At 35.4% G+C, this 18,385-nt stretch overlaps 1 protein-coding gene across 2 annotated transcripts in view; it reads left to right on the forward strand.

The window, feature by feature from the left end:
* The window catches only part of septin7b (septin 7b), a 38,578-nt gene that overhangs the window by 15,387 nt on the left and 4,806 nt on the right, over positions 1-18,385 (forward strand). Inside the window, exons 5-12 of one of the 2 annotated variants that reach the window (XM_056474932.1) lie at positions 1,916-2,033; positions 2,391-2,483; positions 5,579-5,675; positions 7,178-7,229; positions 7,799-7,924; positions 11,027-11,047; positions 13,943-14,078; positions 15,865-16,007. In XM_056474932.1, coding sequence (XP_056330907.1) covers positions 1,916-2,033; positions 2,391-2,483; positions 5,579-5,675; positions 7,178-7,229; positions 7,799-7,924; positions 11,027-11,047; positions 13,943-14,078; positions 15,865-16,007 — 786 coding nt within the window. The remainder of the gene's footprint in view (positions 1-1,915; positions 2,034-2,390; positions 2,484-5,578; positions 5,676-7,177; positions 7,230-7,798; positions 7,925-11,026; positions 11,048-13,942; positions 14,079-15,864; positions 16,008-18,385) is intronic. The other variant, XM_056474933.1, reaches the window with a different exon arrangement.

The following is an 18,385-nucleotide window of genomic DNA, read 5'->3' on the forward strand; positions in this document are numbered from 1 at the left end:
TCGTGCACAAAACTTCTTGCACGCAAATATACGCTGCTTAAGTTTATTTTCTCAAATAAACGCTGCTGAAGTGCGATTCAGTGCATTTTTGTAACAAGTATGTCTCCAACATCTATTATATTTGCTAGGAATATTTATGAATGTCTCCAATAGACCTACAGAGCGGCATTAATGCATCCTGAATTAAAGTGAAACGTCCATAATCTCTAGCAAGATAAAGTCATAATATGCAGAGCCCTAGACCTTTATCTATAAACTGTAATTATGGAAATTGTTCATCATAACTGAAAGCTATGTTGTATTTGCTGGCCTCATGCATCATGCACCTGTCAGTCTGTCAGTCAGTACGTAACCTTTAAGGGTTAAACAAATAATGCACAGCACCACTACGGTTATAGAAAAGTTTGCGCTGTTATAATTCACTTACCTTTTAATACATTTACCATGATGACAGTAAATAATATTTGAATAGATATTTTTCAGGACACTTCTATACAGCTTAAAGTGACATTTAAAGGCTTAACTAGGTTAATTAGGTTAACTAGGCAGGACAGGGTCATTAGGCAAGTTATTGTAAAGCGATGGTTTGTTCTGTAGACAGTCGAAAAAAAATTTGCCTAAAGGGGCTAATAATTTTGACCTTTTTGAAAAAAAACTGTATTTATTCTAGCTGAAATAAAGCAAATAAGACTTGCTCCAGAATAAAAAATATTATCAGACACACTGTGAAACTCTTGCTCTGTTAAACATCATTTGGGAAATATTAAAAAAATAAATAAAAATCAAGGGGGGCTGATAATTCTGACTTCAATTATATATATTAAAGAGTGTTAAGGATGGTAATTATTTAGTTGTTTTGTGTGCTTTTTTTGGTAATTTGGAGCTATAAAATTGTTAAACAATTCGTCTTAAAATTCATTCTATGTGGGATTAAAAAGGTCTTAAACTTAAATCAAACTCTTAGAAACCTGCAGATGCCCTTAAACTTTAACACTTTTGAACACTGTCTTGCTCAACGTTTTACGCTTATGCAGGTACTTTTAGCAAATAGTAAATTTACCCTTTACTTTTGTGAAAAACTAGTGTTGCCCTACTAATTAAACATTAATGAAATACTTCACACTGATGAGGGAAAGCTTCTGGGTTTGTGATGAAGTTGTTTCTTCATGCAAGAATAAAAATTAATGTATCTGCTTGATTGTAGAGGATTAGTGAATGTGGCTTTTTTTGTCCCTAAGTGTATATAGAATTTTAAGACAAAAAGAGGGATAATCATAAATCATCAGATATTCTGGCACTGCACTTTTGAACTTAATATTTTTGAGAGGAATGTGAGTAATCTTGAAAGGTCTCTTGAAGAGGTTAGAAATGTGCATTTTTATTCGCTGTTTGATGTTATCTCAACTGAAATATTAAGATAGGGTGGGACCAAAGACTATAGAATACACAATACATGCCACTCGTATAGTTTTGACTCTGCTTAAAGGCACTTTGGTGAGACATAGTGTAGCTTCTCCCTTTAAAAAAAAAAAGAGCCAATAGCGGTTAGATTTGGTTATGTGGTTGAGCTCAAGCGCATCAAATGCGAAGTGTCCTGAAGGGGTGGGGCTTGTCAGAGAACATTTGATTAGTCAGAAGATTTGATGTGAAACTAATTTAGGCGGAAGTGACAAACTACAAGCTTTTCATGTTTATATCTTCTAAACGCAAATTTTGTCACTGTTTTGGAGCACACTAGCTTATAGATATCCTAAAAACGAACAATCTAACATCTATCGAACATCTAAAAACTTTAATTTTATGGGATCTTTAGTTGGACAAATGTAAACACCTAAACACCACTAAAGGATTATGAAAACTGTGAGAGCGTGTCCTAATTAAGTCCACGGTGTTGTGTTGTATGTTTTTCCGCCAGGCTGAAACCTTTGGACATCGAGTTTATGAAACGGTTGCACGAGAAGGTCAACATCATCCCACTGATCGCCAAAGCAGATACGCTGACCCCTGAAGAGTGCCAACAGTTCAAGAAACAGGTCAGTCTGCTGCTCCCGTGTGTTAAGTCCTGTCCATTTAAACTCCTGATTAAGAAAAAAGGCAAGAGGAGACAGCAGGAGCGCAAGCCTCCGGCACCATGTGTGTGTCTGGAGCGTTTGGCCATCTGTCAGAGTATTATCTCCACAGGAACCTTGAGCAGGAGCACAGCATTACCGCCCAGACAGGAAAGATCAGATGAAAAGATTTGAGCACTTCCACAAATAAATAAACAGAGGATGTTCCTCAACCCTAAACAATCGCTCTTGGTGATCCTCTGGAGGTCGTGTGCTCGTTCGAAGGAATTGAGGAGGTTTTTGTTGTTCGTTTTACGGTTATTTTTGTGTGTGCTTCTCTAGATCATGCGAGAAATCCTGGAGCACAAAATCAAAATCTACGAGTTCCCCGAGACGGATGATGAGGAGGAAAACAAGATTGTGAAAACAATCAAAGTAAGAGTTCTCCATTTGTGTAGAACTGTGTACATGTTTCTCTAACTAACACACCAAATAAATACAGACTGGTGGAGGACATGGGCAGGTGCAAGGAGACCAAAAAATTTAAAAGTTTATGAAATTTATGAATAAAATTAAAGTTTATGACCAAAAATCATTGACAAGAGAATGATTTATGTATTTAATCAAAATATGTTTAAACGTTTTTGTTTGTTTGCTTTAAATAATGTCTGAATATCACTGCGTTCGATTAAATTAAGAGATATAAATAATCATTGTGACCCCTAGAATTAAACTAGCTGTTTAATTCTGAAATGATTTGTGCTCATATGTTAATGGGCTTATGATAATACAGTAATAAGCATGACAATAAGCCTTAGTCAGGGTAAAGGCATGCTTAATATGTGTATATAATATGCTTAATAGGATATGTATGCTTAATAGGAATTAAAAAAGAGGCTGATACATCTACATATGCTGTCTTCTTAAAATGTCTAAAGCCATTTTTCTTATACAGTACAATAGCTATTTTCCATACAAATGATTTAAGTTAACTTGTATAACAAAATCACAATTTGTCACAAAGCATAAGACAAATATGACATATGTATGTATGTATTGCAAACATACCCAAATGATCAATAACAAAGACTATAGAATACACAAGACATGTCACTTTTATAGCTTTAATTGAAGAAAAGTGTAATGGTCAATATGGCGAATAAAGCTCCGCCTACTAGTACAGCAGCCAATCAGCGATCGATGTAGACCGAAGATTCTGTGGGGGAGGGGCTTGGACCAGCAAGTGTTTCTGCAGGTTTTGTGTGATTTGGACGTTTAGAAATAAAATAAAAGAGACAATTGTGGTTTAATTTTAATTGGTGATTCCTAATATGAAATTTAATCGTGAGCTTGACAAGCAATTTTGGAGAATTTGATGTTTCCCCATTCAAACAGAATGCCTGAGCATACTGCTCGAGAGGCTTTTCAAAGATGGCCGCTGAGTGAAATGACTTGCCTTAAACCTGGTTTGCCTTAAACCTGGTTTGCCTTAAACCTGGTTAAAAAGTGATCAGCGTGACCCACGACACATGCAGTGTGCGTAGTCATGCATTTTATACTTCTGCACCGTTTGTGTTGCTCTGCAATAACATTTTCGAAAAGCTAGCAGACAGTAGGTGTAAATGTGTGTCAAGTTTCTTCGCTTGTTTCGTTTTTTCTGAACGCTACCTTAATGTACAAGTGGCTCAAACTCGCTCATTTTGAGGTGAGAATCGGCAAACATGCAACAACTTTAATCACAAGGTAAACGCAAAACTAAATTTTACATCTGTAGCTCCTTCATGGGATCAACACTTGTAAACACTCGCTGCATCAAGCTCGTGAGGCTCTCACCTCACACACATCAGCGTTACCAAAGACTCTAGAATACACAAGACATGTCACTCGTATGCTTTTGAATGGGGAAATGTGTAACTGTCTATATGGCGAATGAAGCCCCACCTTCTAGTACAGGAGCCAATCAGCGATCACTATATGCGGGCGGGGTGAATAAAGCCCGCCCGCCTTCTTGTACAGGAGCCAATCAGCGATCGCTATAGAGTTACAATTCTATGGGGGAGGGGCTCGGACCAGATGTGAGTTTCTGCAGGTTTTGTGTGATTTGTACATTTAGAATTAACACTAAATAGACAGCTGTTGTTTAATTTTATTGGTCATTCGTAATATGCAATTTAATCTTAAGCTAGGCTAGTAGTTTTGGAGAATTTGATGTTTCCCCATTCAAACAGTATGTTCGGGCATACTGCCCGAGAGGCGTTTCAAAGATGGCCGCCGAGTGAAATGACTTGCCTTAAAGGGACTTTGGCGCTACCAAGCCAACCAATCACAGAGCTTGCGTTACGTGTGGTTGCGACGTGTAGTTCAATTTTTTGAGAGGTGTGCGTCATCGGACACAGCGAGGGCTATGCGACCACGCGAAGGCTGCGCCGGAGCATATCACACTGAACATGCTTTTTACGTTGAGAGACACCTTTTTAAAATTATTTATTAACGGTTGTGAGCGTTTTGCGCGCTTCTTATGTGCACTACGTGCCACACGTTTTAACCGTCTGCTGCGGCTCGCATTTTTGCCGTTGTGCACTGTACACTCGCAGTTGAAAAAAATCAACTCTGAACGGAAAAAGCACTTTACGTCAGTCGCATCTCTTTCATTCTCCAATTAAATGAAAGCAGAGGCAGGGTTTCCGTTGAGCAGTGTTTATGCTGTGGAGACTTTTGAAGATGGAGGAGAGACTTGTGGTTGCTGTTTTGAGTTATCCGTTGCTGTATGACTCACAAATTTCGAATATGACAATATTAATACATTTTAAAATTATACCAATATCAACAGCAACACTCTCGCAATGTACGCAGCTGATTCATTCGTTGCCCAGCGACATAAAAAATGCTCCATGCTTCTTTTTTTCTTGACAACAAAAAAGACAGTGTGGTGCGTATTGCATTTTTGCAATAGAAAAGCATGTTCGGTGTAATTGGACCCTTAAAGGGGTTTGGTCAATAATAATAACAATAATTCAGATTATTAAATCAATTATGCTTATCTTTTGAAAAAAAAATTTCCTTGTACAATTTATGCACATTTCTGTGCCTCTTGGCATTCAGTTTTTATATATGAAAAATATATGGATGGAAACAAAAGGGGTGTGTGTATATGCGAGCACACTTGTTTTTATATTCCAATGGGGACTTAAATCTGAATGCACACAGACTCATGGGGACCTGTCACTATAATTGAGGTCCCCATGGGTAAACATACTTATAAAACCCACAGAATGAAGTATGAAATGTTTTGAAAATGTAAAAATGCTGATTATGGTTTGTGTAGTGTAGTCTATGAGAGTCCCCACCGGGATATAGGAACAAGTGGGTGTGTGGCAACTGACAGTGCATGTGGTCCACCAGGTGGTTGTAAACAGAAAGACTGCCAAGCTTTGCATGCTTAAGCTGACAGTTTCCTTGAACACAGCCATCCATGAGTCAGTGTCTCTCTCTCTTATTCTATCTCTCTCTCTCTCGCTCACTCTGTCAAGGATCGGTTGCCCCTGGCTGTGGTCGGAAGCAACACTATTATTGAGGCAAATGGCAAGAAGGTTAGAGGAAGGCAGTACCCATGGGGAGTGGCAGAAGGTAGATGTACTTGAAATGCCTTTGACACTGAAATACAGGCATAATTTGTAGAGCTTCAGTTTTCATTTCAAATGTGTGATTTTGGTTGAACAGCTAACATTATTAATGTAATTTTATTAATACTGTTATTTATCTACTGATTAAATTTATCAAAAGTTATGATGAGGACATCTATATCGGTAATAGAAAAACCAGTGCTAGGGCTGAAATTAATTGCCATTAATCACATCCTAAATAAAGGTTTGTTTTGACGCACTAAATATGTGTGTACTATAAATATTTGTTATGTTTATTTATATAAATACACACCTGCATGCATATATTTGAGAAAAAAAGAATTATATTTGGGTAGAAAATATATATGTACAGTTGGAGTCAGAATTATTAGCCCCCATTTTGAATTTTTTCCTCTTTTTTTTTTTATTTTTATTTATTTTATTTATTTATTTTTTATTATTATTATTTTTTTTTATTTTTCCCAAATAATTTTTAACAGCAAGGAAATTTTCAGTTTGTCTGATAATATTTTTTTCTTCTGGAGAAAGTCTATTTTGTTTTATTTCGGCTAGAATAAAAGCAGTTTTTAATTTTTAAAAGCCATTTTAAGGTCACAATTATTAGCCCTTTAAACTATATATTTTTTTTCGATAGTCTAAAGAACAAACCATGGTTATACAATACTTTCCTAATGACCCTAACCTGCCTAGTTAACCTAATTAACCTAGTTAAGCCTTTAAATGTCACTTTAAGCTGTATAGAAGTGTCTTGAAAAATATCTAGTCAAATATTATTTACTGTCATCATGGCAAAGATAAAATAAATCAGTTATTAGAAATGAGTTATTAAAACTATTATGATTAGAAATGTGTTGAAAAAATCTGCTCTCCAATAAACAGAAATTTGGGGAAAAATTAAACGGGGCGCTAATAATTCAGTGGGGCTAATAATTCTGACTTCAACTGTATATGATACAAGTTTTTTTTATGCATGTGTTTGTATTATAGTTATATGTTTATAAAAAAAAACACATCTTGTCAAAACAAATTTTGGATGCAATTAATCCCTGTTCATTTTTTGCCCAGCACTAATAAAAAACATCTTTTAAACTTTCAATCAATCAATATTTAAAAACTGTTTAAAATACTTTTATTAATAAATGTTTCATGAGCAGCAAATCTGCATTTTAGAATGATATTTGAAGCATAATGTGACACTGAAGAGTAATGGGCTGGAAAAAAATCACCTTTGCATCCCATTTATTCAGATTGAAACTTTGATTTTAAGTTGTGATGATATTTCACAAAATGGGATGCACCAGGGCAATTAAATGCAACCCTTTGATTATAAAACAAGAAAACAGTGAATGGTGTAGTTTTCCTCTGCAATAGTAGTTTTTCTCTTCAAGAAATTCACCTTTCCGGGTCTAGTGATCAACTATAAATGGCATTTGAAGAATAACATTTGTTCAAAACCTGATTATTATTTTTTTTATTTCTTCGCAGTTGAGAATGGAGACCACTGTGATTTCACACTTTTAAGGAATATGCTCATCAGGTACCAACAGATACAATTCATAATACAGTTTGAGCAAAACTAAATTGTAAAGCCTTAAAGGTCTCATGAAGTGCTTTGAAATGTGCATTTGTTTTTTTTATGTTTGACGAAATCTAAACCGAAACGCAAAGAGAGGATGGGACATCATGTAGCTCCTCTCCTTATTAGAGAACAGCCAATAGTGAGCCGTTGAGCTCAAGTGCATCAAATGTGAAGCGTCTTGTAGGGGGCGGGCCATGCCAGATACTTCAGAGCATTTGATTGGTCAGAAGATTTAAAGTATAAGGTGACGTGAATAAAACTGTTGATCCATTTAGGGGGAAGGGACAAGCTTTACATGTTTGTATAAGTTTTATATCTCCTAAACGTAAATTGTCACCATTTTGGAGCACACTAGTTCATAGATATCCTAAAAATTCACAATACTAATATCTAAAAAAAATTTATTTTATTTTCATGGGACCTTTAATATAATCTATATCTGGAGTGTAAAGCTGGCATGACGTTAAACACAAACAAGCAAACATCACGTACCAGGGGTTTTGTATTAACCATATGTTTTGTGTCAGAACTCATATGCAGGACCTCAAGGACGTAACAAATAACGTCCACTATGAAAACTACAGAAGCCGGAAGCTGGCGGCCGTCACCTGTAATGGCATCGACAACAACAAAGCCAAAGGCCAGCTCACCAAGTAAGTGGCCACATTGTGTCATAGTATTAAACTGTTTCAAATGTCAGACATAAGAATGACTTAATTTGCATTGAGAAAGAGCTTTACCTGTGTGGTTTTAGTGTGTTTATATATCATAAGTGTGTGCTGAAATGACTGGAATAGCATAAGATCACATTCTTCACTGCCATGTTACAAACATGGTTCATTGTGTAAAAATATGTGAATGTTAATGATTATACTCAAGCAGAATTATGTTCCTGCCAAGCGTCATCACAATACTTTAGTGTAGCTTTTCTTATATCTGATTATTATATTAGCGTTTATACTTCTGAATATATTTGAATTGGCCTCCTACAGCTGAAACAAAGCAAAAACATATAGTCCTATTAACCTTAATGCATACTGTAAACGTCAGTAGAGATTTGAATTGAGAGATTCAGTTTCTTCTTCTTTTTGGCATTTCAAATCAATTCGTGTCAGTGATGCCCAGTTGCCAAAGCACTGAAACATTTTATGTTGTATCATTTCCTGTTATCTGGGATATGCTAGAGCAAACTGTACCAGACTTACTTTTGTGGTGACCTACTTCTGTTTTTATGTCACCATGAAGTGCAGTTTGCAAGAATTTATCCTATTTTTTCCTATAATGTTTAATGCATCGTCTATATTATTATATATACAATATTTTAATATTTATTACAATATACAGTTGAAGTCAGAATTATTAGCCCCCCTTTGAATTTAAAATATTTCCCAAATGATGTTTAACAGAGCAAGGAAATTTTCACAGTGTGTCTGATAAGATTTTTTCTTCTGGAGAAAGTCTTATTTGTTTTATTTCGGCTAGAATAAAAGCAGTTTTAATTTTTTTTAAAACCATTTTACGGTCAAAATTATGAGCCGCTTTAAACTAAAAAATTTTTTCCAATAGTCTACAGAACAAACCATCGTCATACAATAACTTGCCTAATTACCCTAACCTCCCTAGTTAACCTAATTAACCTAGTTAAGCCTTTAAATGTCACATTAGGCTGTATAGAAGTGTCTTGAAAAATATCTAGTCAAATATTATTTACTGTCATCATGACAAAGATAAAATAAATCCGTTATTAGAAATGAGTTATTAAAACTATTATGTTTAGAAATGTGTTGAAAAATATCTTCTCTCCGTTAAACAGAAATTGGGGAAAAAATAAACAGGGGGCTAATAACTGTATGTGTGTATTGTAAGTATATATTTACAAAAATGTAATGTTATCCGGTGCTATTTAAGTATCATTGTAGTTTTTATTACTAGTTTGAAATGCAGATTTAAAAAAAAAAATCCTTTTTATTTTCATTTGTCAATTCAAAATTGGATGAAATTTGTTTTAATTAGTTTTATTACTTTTTTGTAATATTTTTAGAGTTTTAATATTTTAAAAGGCGTGTGTTGTCTCGACACCGCAGGCCGAGTGTCTTAGTGTCCAATCAGTGACGATATACAGCCATATTGCACTGCTACAAGTGTGATATTGTGTTTATGCAACTGTTTGACGGCATAATCGAGTGTATAAAAAAGAAAATCAAATCCTTTTGTTTGAGGAACTACTTTCTTCCGCCGTTCATTCACATCTGGAGCTGACGGTCAGAATAACAGAAACCAATGCTTCTTCACAATGTCGCTTTAGAGCTAGTATTTGAATAATTCTCAGCTGTAATGTCAAAAATGATGACAAAACAGGTGATTTTACTCACATTTCAAGATTACTAGGCTGAATGGTATGAAATGCCATCAGTCTATTTGGGATATTTTGGGATATCTCAATAATTGAGCCCAAAAAAAGCCAAAGCAGTGCAAACATTAGCAGATTACTATGGTATCAATACAGTACTATAACATACAAAAGAGAGAGATTAACTCAGAATGTCACTTACTTGTTCTATAATGATTTGTTCAGCTGTAGTTTGAAACGTATGCTGAGAAAATGTTGTTTTTCTACCGTAAGGACTTATTATGCAGTCTCTGTCGCCATCTTGTGGCAGAACGTCAACCGTCTTTGCTCTGCTCAGTATAACAGGCTGGCCGCCAACCTGCTGAATCTCTGAAATTATAAATATTTAAAATAGGCAATGACCTTATAAATAAACTGCATAGTTGCAATCTAAACAACTACTTTCTCACCTGGAAAAAAACCCTCAAAAATACATTTTGTTGTTCAATTGCTGCAATATTTGTCAAACTGTAGTGAGTTTATTCATCTGCTGTTGCTCTAGGTGGGCTGAGTTATACACAACGATGAAGAGGCTGTACGAGTGCTGATATTACTTTAATATCTCACGGCTATCAGCCAATCAGATTCGAAAACCAGACAGAACTGTTATATATATATATATATATATATATATATATATATATATATATATATATATATATATATATATATATATATATATATATTTATTTTTTTTTGATTGAAATTAAACATTACATTTAGTTAATGAAGATTAACCAATGTTATTTAAAAAAAAAACATGTAATACTTATGTACATAGTTTTTGTAAATTATAATAGCATTTATTATACTGTTATATTATACTGTAAGTTTACAATTATTTCATTGAACTTGTTTTAATTCATATTAGGTTTTAGTGAACTATACCAACCCATATGTATTTAATTCATCAGTATATGTATATAATAGATGCTAGAAAGGGGTTTAAAACTAAATTCATATAAAAAAAAACACATTACATTTTTATGTCAGCTTTCATGTTAACTGAACTGTTCTCTTTCAGTACATTTTCTGTTGGTCACTGTGTGTGTGTATATTATATTGAACCTGCCTTTTACAGCTCACTGTGCTCTCTAACACTTTATTTATGGAACAAACTGAAGCCCATTTGCATGATCACGCTCTCACTGACAAGTTCGTGGTCACAGCCTGCAGCTTCCAGCAGTCTACAGTAACCCCTAACTTGAGAAATCATTCTGCCGGAAACCACACTGAACGTCTCATAATCCAGACTAGCACTGTGTCTGATCTGCTTTCTGTTCACACATCGTTTTTTTTTTTTTTGCTCTGTTAGTGTATGATTTGCAGCATGCTAAGTGTGTGTGTGTGTGTTTTTGTCTTTTAGAGTTGACACGGTTGAAGGCATGTAAGTGGTCATTTACATTTTTCCAAATCCCTGTGTAGTGCGGATCCTCTGCTCCTCTGGGTGTCTTTCGGTGTTTGTTTTTGTCCTCCTTTTCCACCAGTTCCATGTGTGATTTATTTATTTATTTGATCTTGTGGCATCAACCCAATTGTATTGATTAGATCAGGGGAAGCCAAACCCTTCCTTCTGTTGCTGGTCCTGGAGAAACCGCTTCTGATTCACAGATGCATTATTTTTAATTTACAACTTTAAGGGCGCGTATACACCATCGTGATTAGTTTTTTTTTTGTTTTTTTTTTAGCTGAGATTTTTTTCTGTTGTTGTCAATGGAAGCATTACTTTTTTTTTTTAAATGACTGCTGTGTATCAAGTCAATAAGCATGCATTTTACACCAATGATGTGTCCCAAATGATACACTATGCACTAGACACTACCTGACAAAAGTCTTGTCATCGATCTCAGTTGTAAGAGCAAAAAATAATAACTTGACTTCTTGTTGATCATTTGGAAAAGTGGCATATTTTTCAGAGGAATCATCTGTTGAACTGCATCCCTGTCATCACAAATATTGCATAAAACCTATTGAAACCCGCATGGAGCCAAGATTCTCACAGTATTCAGTCAAGTTTGGTGAAGGAAAAATCATGGTTTAGGGTTACATTCAGTATGGGGGCATGCAAGAGATCTGCAGAGTGGATGACAACATCAACAGCCTGAGGTATCAAGACATTTGTACTGCCGATTACATTACAAACCTCAGCAGAGGGCTAAGTTCCTAAAAGCAAAGAAGGTCAAGGTGCTCCAGGGTTGGCCAGCCCAGTGACCAGATAAGAACATTATTGAGCATGTCTGGAGTAAGATGGAGGAGGAAGAATTGAAGATGAATCCAAAGAAACTTGATGAACTCTGGGAGTCCTGCAAGAACTCTTTCTTTGCCATTCCAGATGACTTTATTAATAAGTTATTTGAGTCATTGCAGAGATTTATGGATGCAGTCCTCCAAGCTCATGATGTAGTCAAACACAATATTCATTCTTTCTCCACTGCACCATGATTTTATATTGTAAACTGGACATTATTTCTGTTAAGTGACAAGACTTTAGTCTAAGCAAAGTCAGACCTTACTGTCCTAATTAAATCATTAAAAATCAAGGCATGATCATATTTTATTTCGGTAAAATAAGTGTAATCTAGAGGCCTTTGCCTTTCATATAAGCCACTTCTGATATCAAATGACCAACTAGAAGTCAAATTGTTATTTGCTGTTCCTAAAACCTTGATAGGGGATAAGACTTTTGTCAGGTAGTGTACACTAATGCACTTATACACTCAACCGTATAGTGTAGAGTTTATTGTTGTCCCCGATAGAGCACTAACATTTTATTTTTACTAAACGAAAATTCAAACTGTTTCCCAAACAGTGAGATTTATTAATATTTAACCATTTTATTCACAAAAATATCGAGTTCACTTTTTATTTTTTATTTATTTTTTTTTTGTAAAATCTATTAGTTTTGAGATTCTAGTTTTTTTGGCTTAAATTTAATGCATCATTGATGAATCATTAGGAAAAATATAAATTTAAAATCAATAGCTGTGAGATTCCCACCTATTTCTTTTTAACCGCCCTGTTAGCGCTGTGGCGATTTGGCCTAAAATCAAAATCTCAATTAAACATTTTAACACGATTAAGATTAATAAACATTTATTTTATTTTTTTTGCCCTCACAGTTCACTGACAGCTTTTGTACAGTAAATATGCTCACATATTACAAGTGAGAGAGGTTTGAATGAAGGGTACATTATTGATTTTAAAATGATCGATGGAAACACACACCATCTACTATCTATGATTATTTATTGAACATCTACGTTGATCAACTGAAATTAAAACACATGTTGTCTAAAATCAACAGCCACGTTTATTCTTATTAAAAAAGTGGAAATAAGTGACTCAGACTTTTGGAAACAAGAAATTATTTTTTATGGTTTTATATTAAAAGTAGAAAATAATAAGCAGTGTGTCTAATAAATAAACTAACTCTTGTATATCCTGTGAATAATATTATAAACAGTGCATTTCTTGCATCTTCTGTAAACAAATGTTTTAATGTAAATAATAACTTTGATGTAATGGAAAATATGCCGTCTCAAGGCATCTCTGGCGCAGCTTCCAATCCTCGTCAATGTAGTGCAAACGTGCGACATGTAGTTACATTTTAACAAAGGCTGCACCGGACCGTACTTGAGCGTTCGACGCAGAAGTATAAATCAGCCTTAACAGAGTCACGTGACTCTTCGTGGGAAGTAGGGAAAGTAACTGAAAAAATTGACCTGGAAAAATTTGATTGATTTTTATATTCTGAATGTCAATTTCAATTAATCGCCCAGCCCTACGTCTCATACATTTTTGTGTTATACTATGCAGCTTTCCCGCTCTGCTCACTACTTCTAATCAGCATAATCGCTTCAGCAATTAACAGCTTCCTCTGCAAACAGGATATTTGTTTGTTTGTTGTGCTTCTCTGCACATGGTGAGCCATGAGTGTGTAGTTTATTTCAGTGTTTCCCAACCCTGTTCCTGGAGGCAGACCAACAGTACACATTTTCAACCTCTCCCTAATAAAACACACCTGAATCAACTCATCAGAACATTGGAAGACTCCAAAACCTGAAATGAATGGTTCAGATAAGGGAGACATCCAAAATATTTACTGTTGGTGTGCCTCAAGGAACAGGGTTGGGAAACGCTGCTTTATTTGTCTGAAGCGCAGAGGTGTTTTCGGGAGTGTTTGGTCACGGGTGTCTGTCTGCTGAAGATGCACAGGGATGGGAAATCATGGGGGATTATGGGAAAGGGTGTATGTGTTGTAAATGGCCTGTGTTGCCTCTAGGAGTCCTCTCGCTCAGATGGAGGAGGAGAGAAGAGAGCACGTGGCCAAGATGAAGAAGATGGAGATGGAGATGGAGCAGGTCTTTGAGATGAAAGTCAAGGAGAAGGTCCAGAAGCTGAAGGATTCGGAGGGAGAGGTACTGAACAGCATTGTGTTTACATGCCAGTATTTTAGGATATTATATTTTACTTGTGTTGTATAAGCTCAAAGACTGTTATTTTATTTAATTTTTTTGGTATTTTTGTTTTGATATGTTTTATTTAGTTCTGTGAAAATATTACATTTTGATTAATTGCATTAAAAATAAAAGTTTGTTTTGGCGTGTGTATTTTATATACACACACTCATTGGCCACTTTATTAGGTACACCTTACAAGAACCAGGTTGGATTCTCTTTTGCCTTCAAAACTTGACATATTAGCATCACGCAGTTGTTGCAGATTTGTCGGCTGCACATCCATGATGCCATGATATATCCAAAAAGTGCTCTATTGGATTGAGATCTGGTGACTGTGGAGACCATTTCAGTACACTGAACTGATTGTCATGTTCAAGAAACTTGTCTGTATGACATGGTGCGTCATCCTGCTGGAAGTAGCCATTAGAAGATGTGTACACTGTGGTCATAAAGGGATGGACATGGTCAGCAACAATACTGAGGTAGGCTGTGGCGTTGACACGATGCTCAATTGGTACTAATGGGCACAAAGTGTGCCAAGAAGATATCCCCCACACCATTAACACCACCACCACCAGCCTGAACCGTTAATACAAGGCAGGATGGATCCATGCTTTCATGTTGTTGACGCCAAATTCTGACCCTACCATCCGATTGTTGCAGCAGATAATCGAGACTCATTAGACCAGGCAAAAATTTTCTAATCTTCTATTGTCCAATTTTGGTGAGCCTGTGTGAATTGTAGCTTCAGTTTCCTGTTCTGTGCTGACAAGAATGGTCACACGGTGTGGTCTTCTGCTGCTGTAGCCTATCTGCCTGAAGGTTCCCAGTAGATCAGCAGTTTCTGAAATACTCAGACCAGCCCGTCTGACACCAACAACCATGCTGCAATCAAAGTCACTTAAATCCCGTTTCTTCCCAATTCTGATGCTCGATTTGAAATGCAGCAGATAGTCTTGACCATGTCTACATGCCTAAATGCATTGAGTTGCAGCCATGTGATTGGCTGATTAGAAATTTGTGTTAACGAGCAGTTGGACAGGTGTACCTATCAAAGTGGCCGGTGAGTGTATATTTATGTATATGTGATGCACAACAATATTTTTTTGCAAAGATCTTTAAATTTATATATAATTTGTATCATATACATATATATTTTATGTCTTAATATAAACATTTTCTCAAATATATGCATGCTTGTGTGTATTTATATGTACATAGCACACGTCAAAGCAAACTTATTTTGGATGTGGTAAATTTTTTGCACTAATTTCATATATTTTATTCTGTACTATTTTTATTTTGTTATATTATATTTTATTTATTTATTTAAATGTAATTTATTCGACCACATAGGGATTATTAAATGTTACAAAATTAAATAAAACATAAATGCTAGTTTAAAAAAATAAAAAATTAATGTTGCATTGATTTTCACTAAATGCACTCAATGATGTTTGATCATTTTTAATTCAAGTGCACATTTGTACACAATAGTTATTATAGCTATCAAAAACTAAAACCATAAAATTATTCATTTAAAAGAGTCCGTTATAACTATACCCCTATTTTATTTCAACTAATTTGCAGTGCAACACCTCTTTGTACTAATATAAATCATTTAAAGCATTAAAGATATCATATTTGGTGACACAAATTACAATTTACAAAAAAACAACAAATAAACAAAATTTGATTTGTGAGTCCACTGGTTTGATCTCTCTTTCTCTCTGTGTGTGTGTAGCTGCAGCGGCGTCACGAGCAGATGAAGAAGAATCTGGAGGCTCAGCATAAGGAGCTGGAGGAGAGAAGACGTCAGTTTGAGGAGGAAAGATCCACCTGGGAGACCCAGCAGCGCATCCTGGAGCAGCAGAAGATGTACGTCATGTAATTACAGTTTTCAGATATGCACTGATTACAGTCAACTTGATTGTTCTCTGATAGCTACTAAAAATAAAAAAGCAACAAAATTACTTAATAAATAAAACAAACATGCGAAAACTGTAGAAAAATATAATAGATGAATAAATAGTAATAAAATAAAGTCACATTGAAGATGCAAATATGAAAGGGTCATCAACATGTATTTCTGAATGGGCTATATGCACAGCTAGTGTTTTTCAGCCAATGATAAACTTTAGGTGAAAGCTTAATGTGACAATTTTCAGTTTTATAAGGTTCCTTTTACAGCATCGATGTTATAATGTAATTAGATTACGTTCAGTTAAATAGACTTAAGCATTCATTTAGTTGTTCAAGTGTAAAACGAGATGATAGATCTTGTAACAACTAGCGCCGTCAGGATCAGCAGTCTAGCGCAGAAACTCCTGGAAATACTGGGGTAAAATAAACTGTCATATTGTAAAGACATGGCCGGGGGAATGGAATATATTCAATTCAATTTACCTTTATTTGTATAGCGCTTATACAATGTAGATTGTGTCAAAGCAGCTTCACATAAAAGGTCACAGTAAATTGGAACAGTGTAGTTCAGTTTGTAGTGCTTAAGTTCAGTTCAGTTGAGCTCAGTTCAGTGTGGATTAATAATCACTACTGAGAGTCCAAATATTGAAGGGCAAATCCAACGATGCGCAGCTCTACAGATCCCGAACCATGCAAACCAGTGGCGACAGCGGAGAGGGAAAAAAAACTTCACTAATGGCGGAAGTGAAGAAAAAAAAAAAAAACCTAGAGAGAAACCAGGCTCAGTTGGGCACGATCATTTTAATTGCTCCGCTGGCCAAACGTCTTGTGCAGAGCTGCAGTCTCAGTGGCGGAGGCTGGAAGCTGGCCTCAGCGAAGACGCGTCTGTCTCTGGAGCATCACAGGAATCAGTCTCATGTTCTCCACTCCTCCATGACCATCACAGTAGCTGCTCAGGATTCGGCCTGGTCCAGGATATGGAAACCTTGGGATCATCTCGTCGTTGGTCTTGGATCGAATCAGTGACTCTGCATAGTCTGAGGGCCTCGGGATGAGTATCCCCAGGTGGAAATGGAGAATAAAGAAAATAATTAGCGTAGCTGATGTTCACAGTGTATATCAACAAGATGCATAACCTGTGTGGAAGCCCCCTAAGTGGTGCACTAAGTGTATGCTTTACTGAACAGATAGGTCTTTAATCTAGTTTTAAATTGGGAGAGTGTGTCTGAACCTCGGACGTTATCAGGAAGGCTATTCCAGAGTTTAAGAGCTATAAATGAGAAGGCTCATATAATGCAATACTTCTTGTCCAGTCTAAGATTCACTATATTGTATATCTATCAGGCAGTGAAGATCACTTATTTTTAAGGAAATCAATCTTAAACTTGCCAATTTTATAAGGGAAAGACAGTTCACCGGAAGCACTGAGGCTGGCTGGCTGGCTGGCTGAAATTAAAAGTTTGTGTGCATATACCCTATTATGCATTTCTTAATTTTAATAATGCACTTCTTAATTTATTTGCTAAAGTATCTCAAAGTAAAGCTGAAATAAAAAGGAATAAAATCTATTATCTAAATCTACATAACTGATTTTATATGCATTGAAGTCATATTAGATGAGTTAGTCAACTTTATTGTCCTTGACAGGAAATTTGTTATGGGCATCACCATATTGCTGCAGACATATATAAAAACAAACAATCAATACAAAATACTGTAATTACTATAATGATAATTAAGATAAACTCTTGTTAAATAAACCTAACTGAAACAGGGACAGAGGATCTCTTATATTGGTTCAACCTACACTTAGGGACTCTATATCTCCTACCAGAGGGAAGCGGTTCATAATGTGGAAATGAGTTGGATCATTCAGAATCCTTTCCAGCTGATTAAGGACACAATTCTCATATAAAGCTTGAGGATTAAAATATCCATCATGCCCGACAGTTTTCCATCCTGTCTTTAAGAGATGCATCAACTTAGATTTACGCTGTACAGATAGGTTGCCAAACCACACTATGATACTATACCTGACAATACTTTCAAGAACAGCTTTATAAAACAAATGCAAGAAAAGCGTCTGCTTTAATGTTTCAGATAGTGTTTGAAAATGTCAAATGATGTGAATTTGCTTTTTTTCAATGTACCCAATACATTTATGCAAAAATCTAACTTATTTTGACTTCTAAAGAATTATAAATTTAATTGATAATTTAATGATTAAAAACTGACAAATTAGCAAAGTATAAATAATTAAAATGTCAAGTTAATTGAGCATTTTGGAGCTAAATGTGATCCTTAAAGGGATAGTTCACCCAAAAATTTAATTTACTCACTAT

The sequence above is a fragment of the Danio aesculapii genome, chromosome 16 (assembly GCF_903798145.1).
Source record: "Danio aesculapii chromosome 16, fDanAes4.1, whole genome shotgun sequence".
In the NCBI taxonomy this organism is placed as follows: domain Eukaryota; kingdom Metazoa; phylum Chordata; class Actinopteri; order Cypriniformes; family Danionidae; genus Danio; species Danio aesculapii.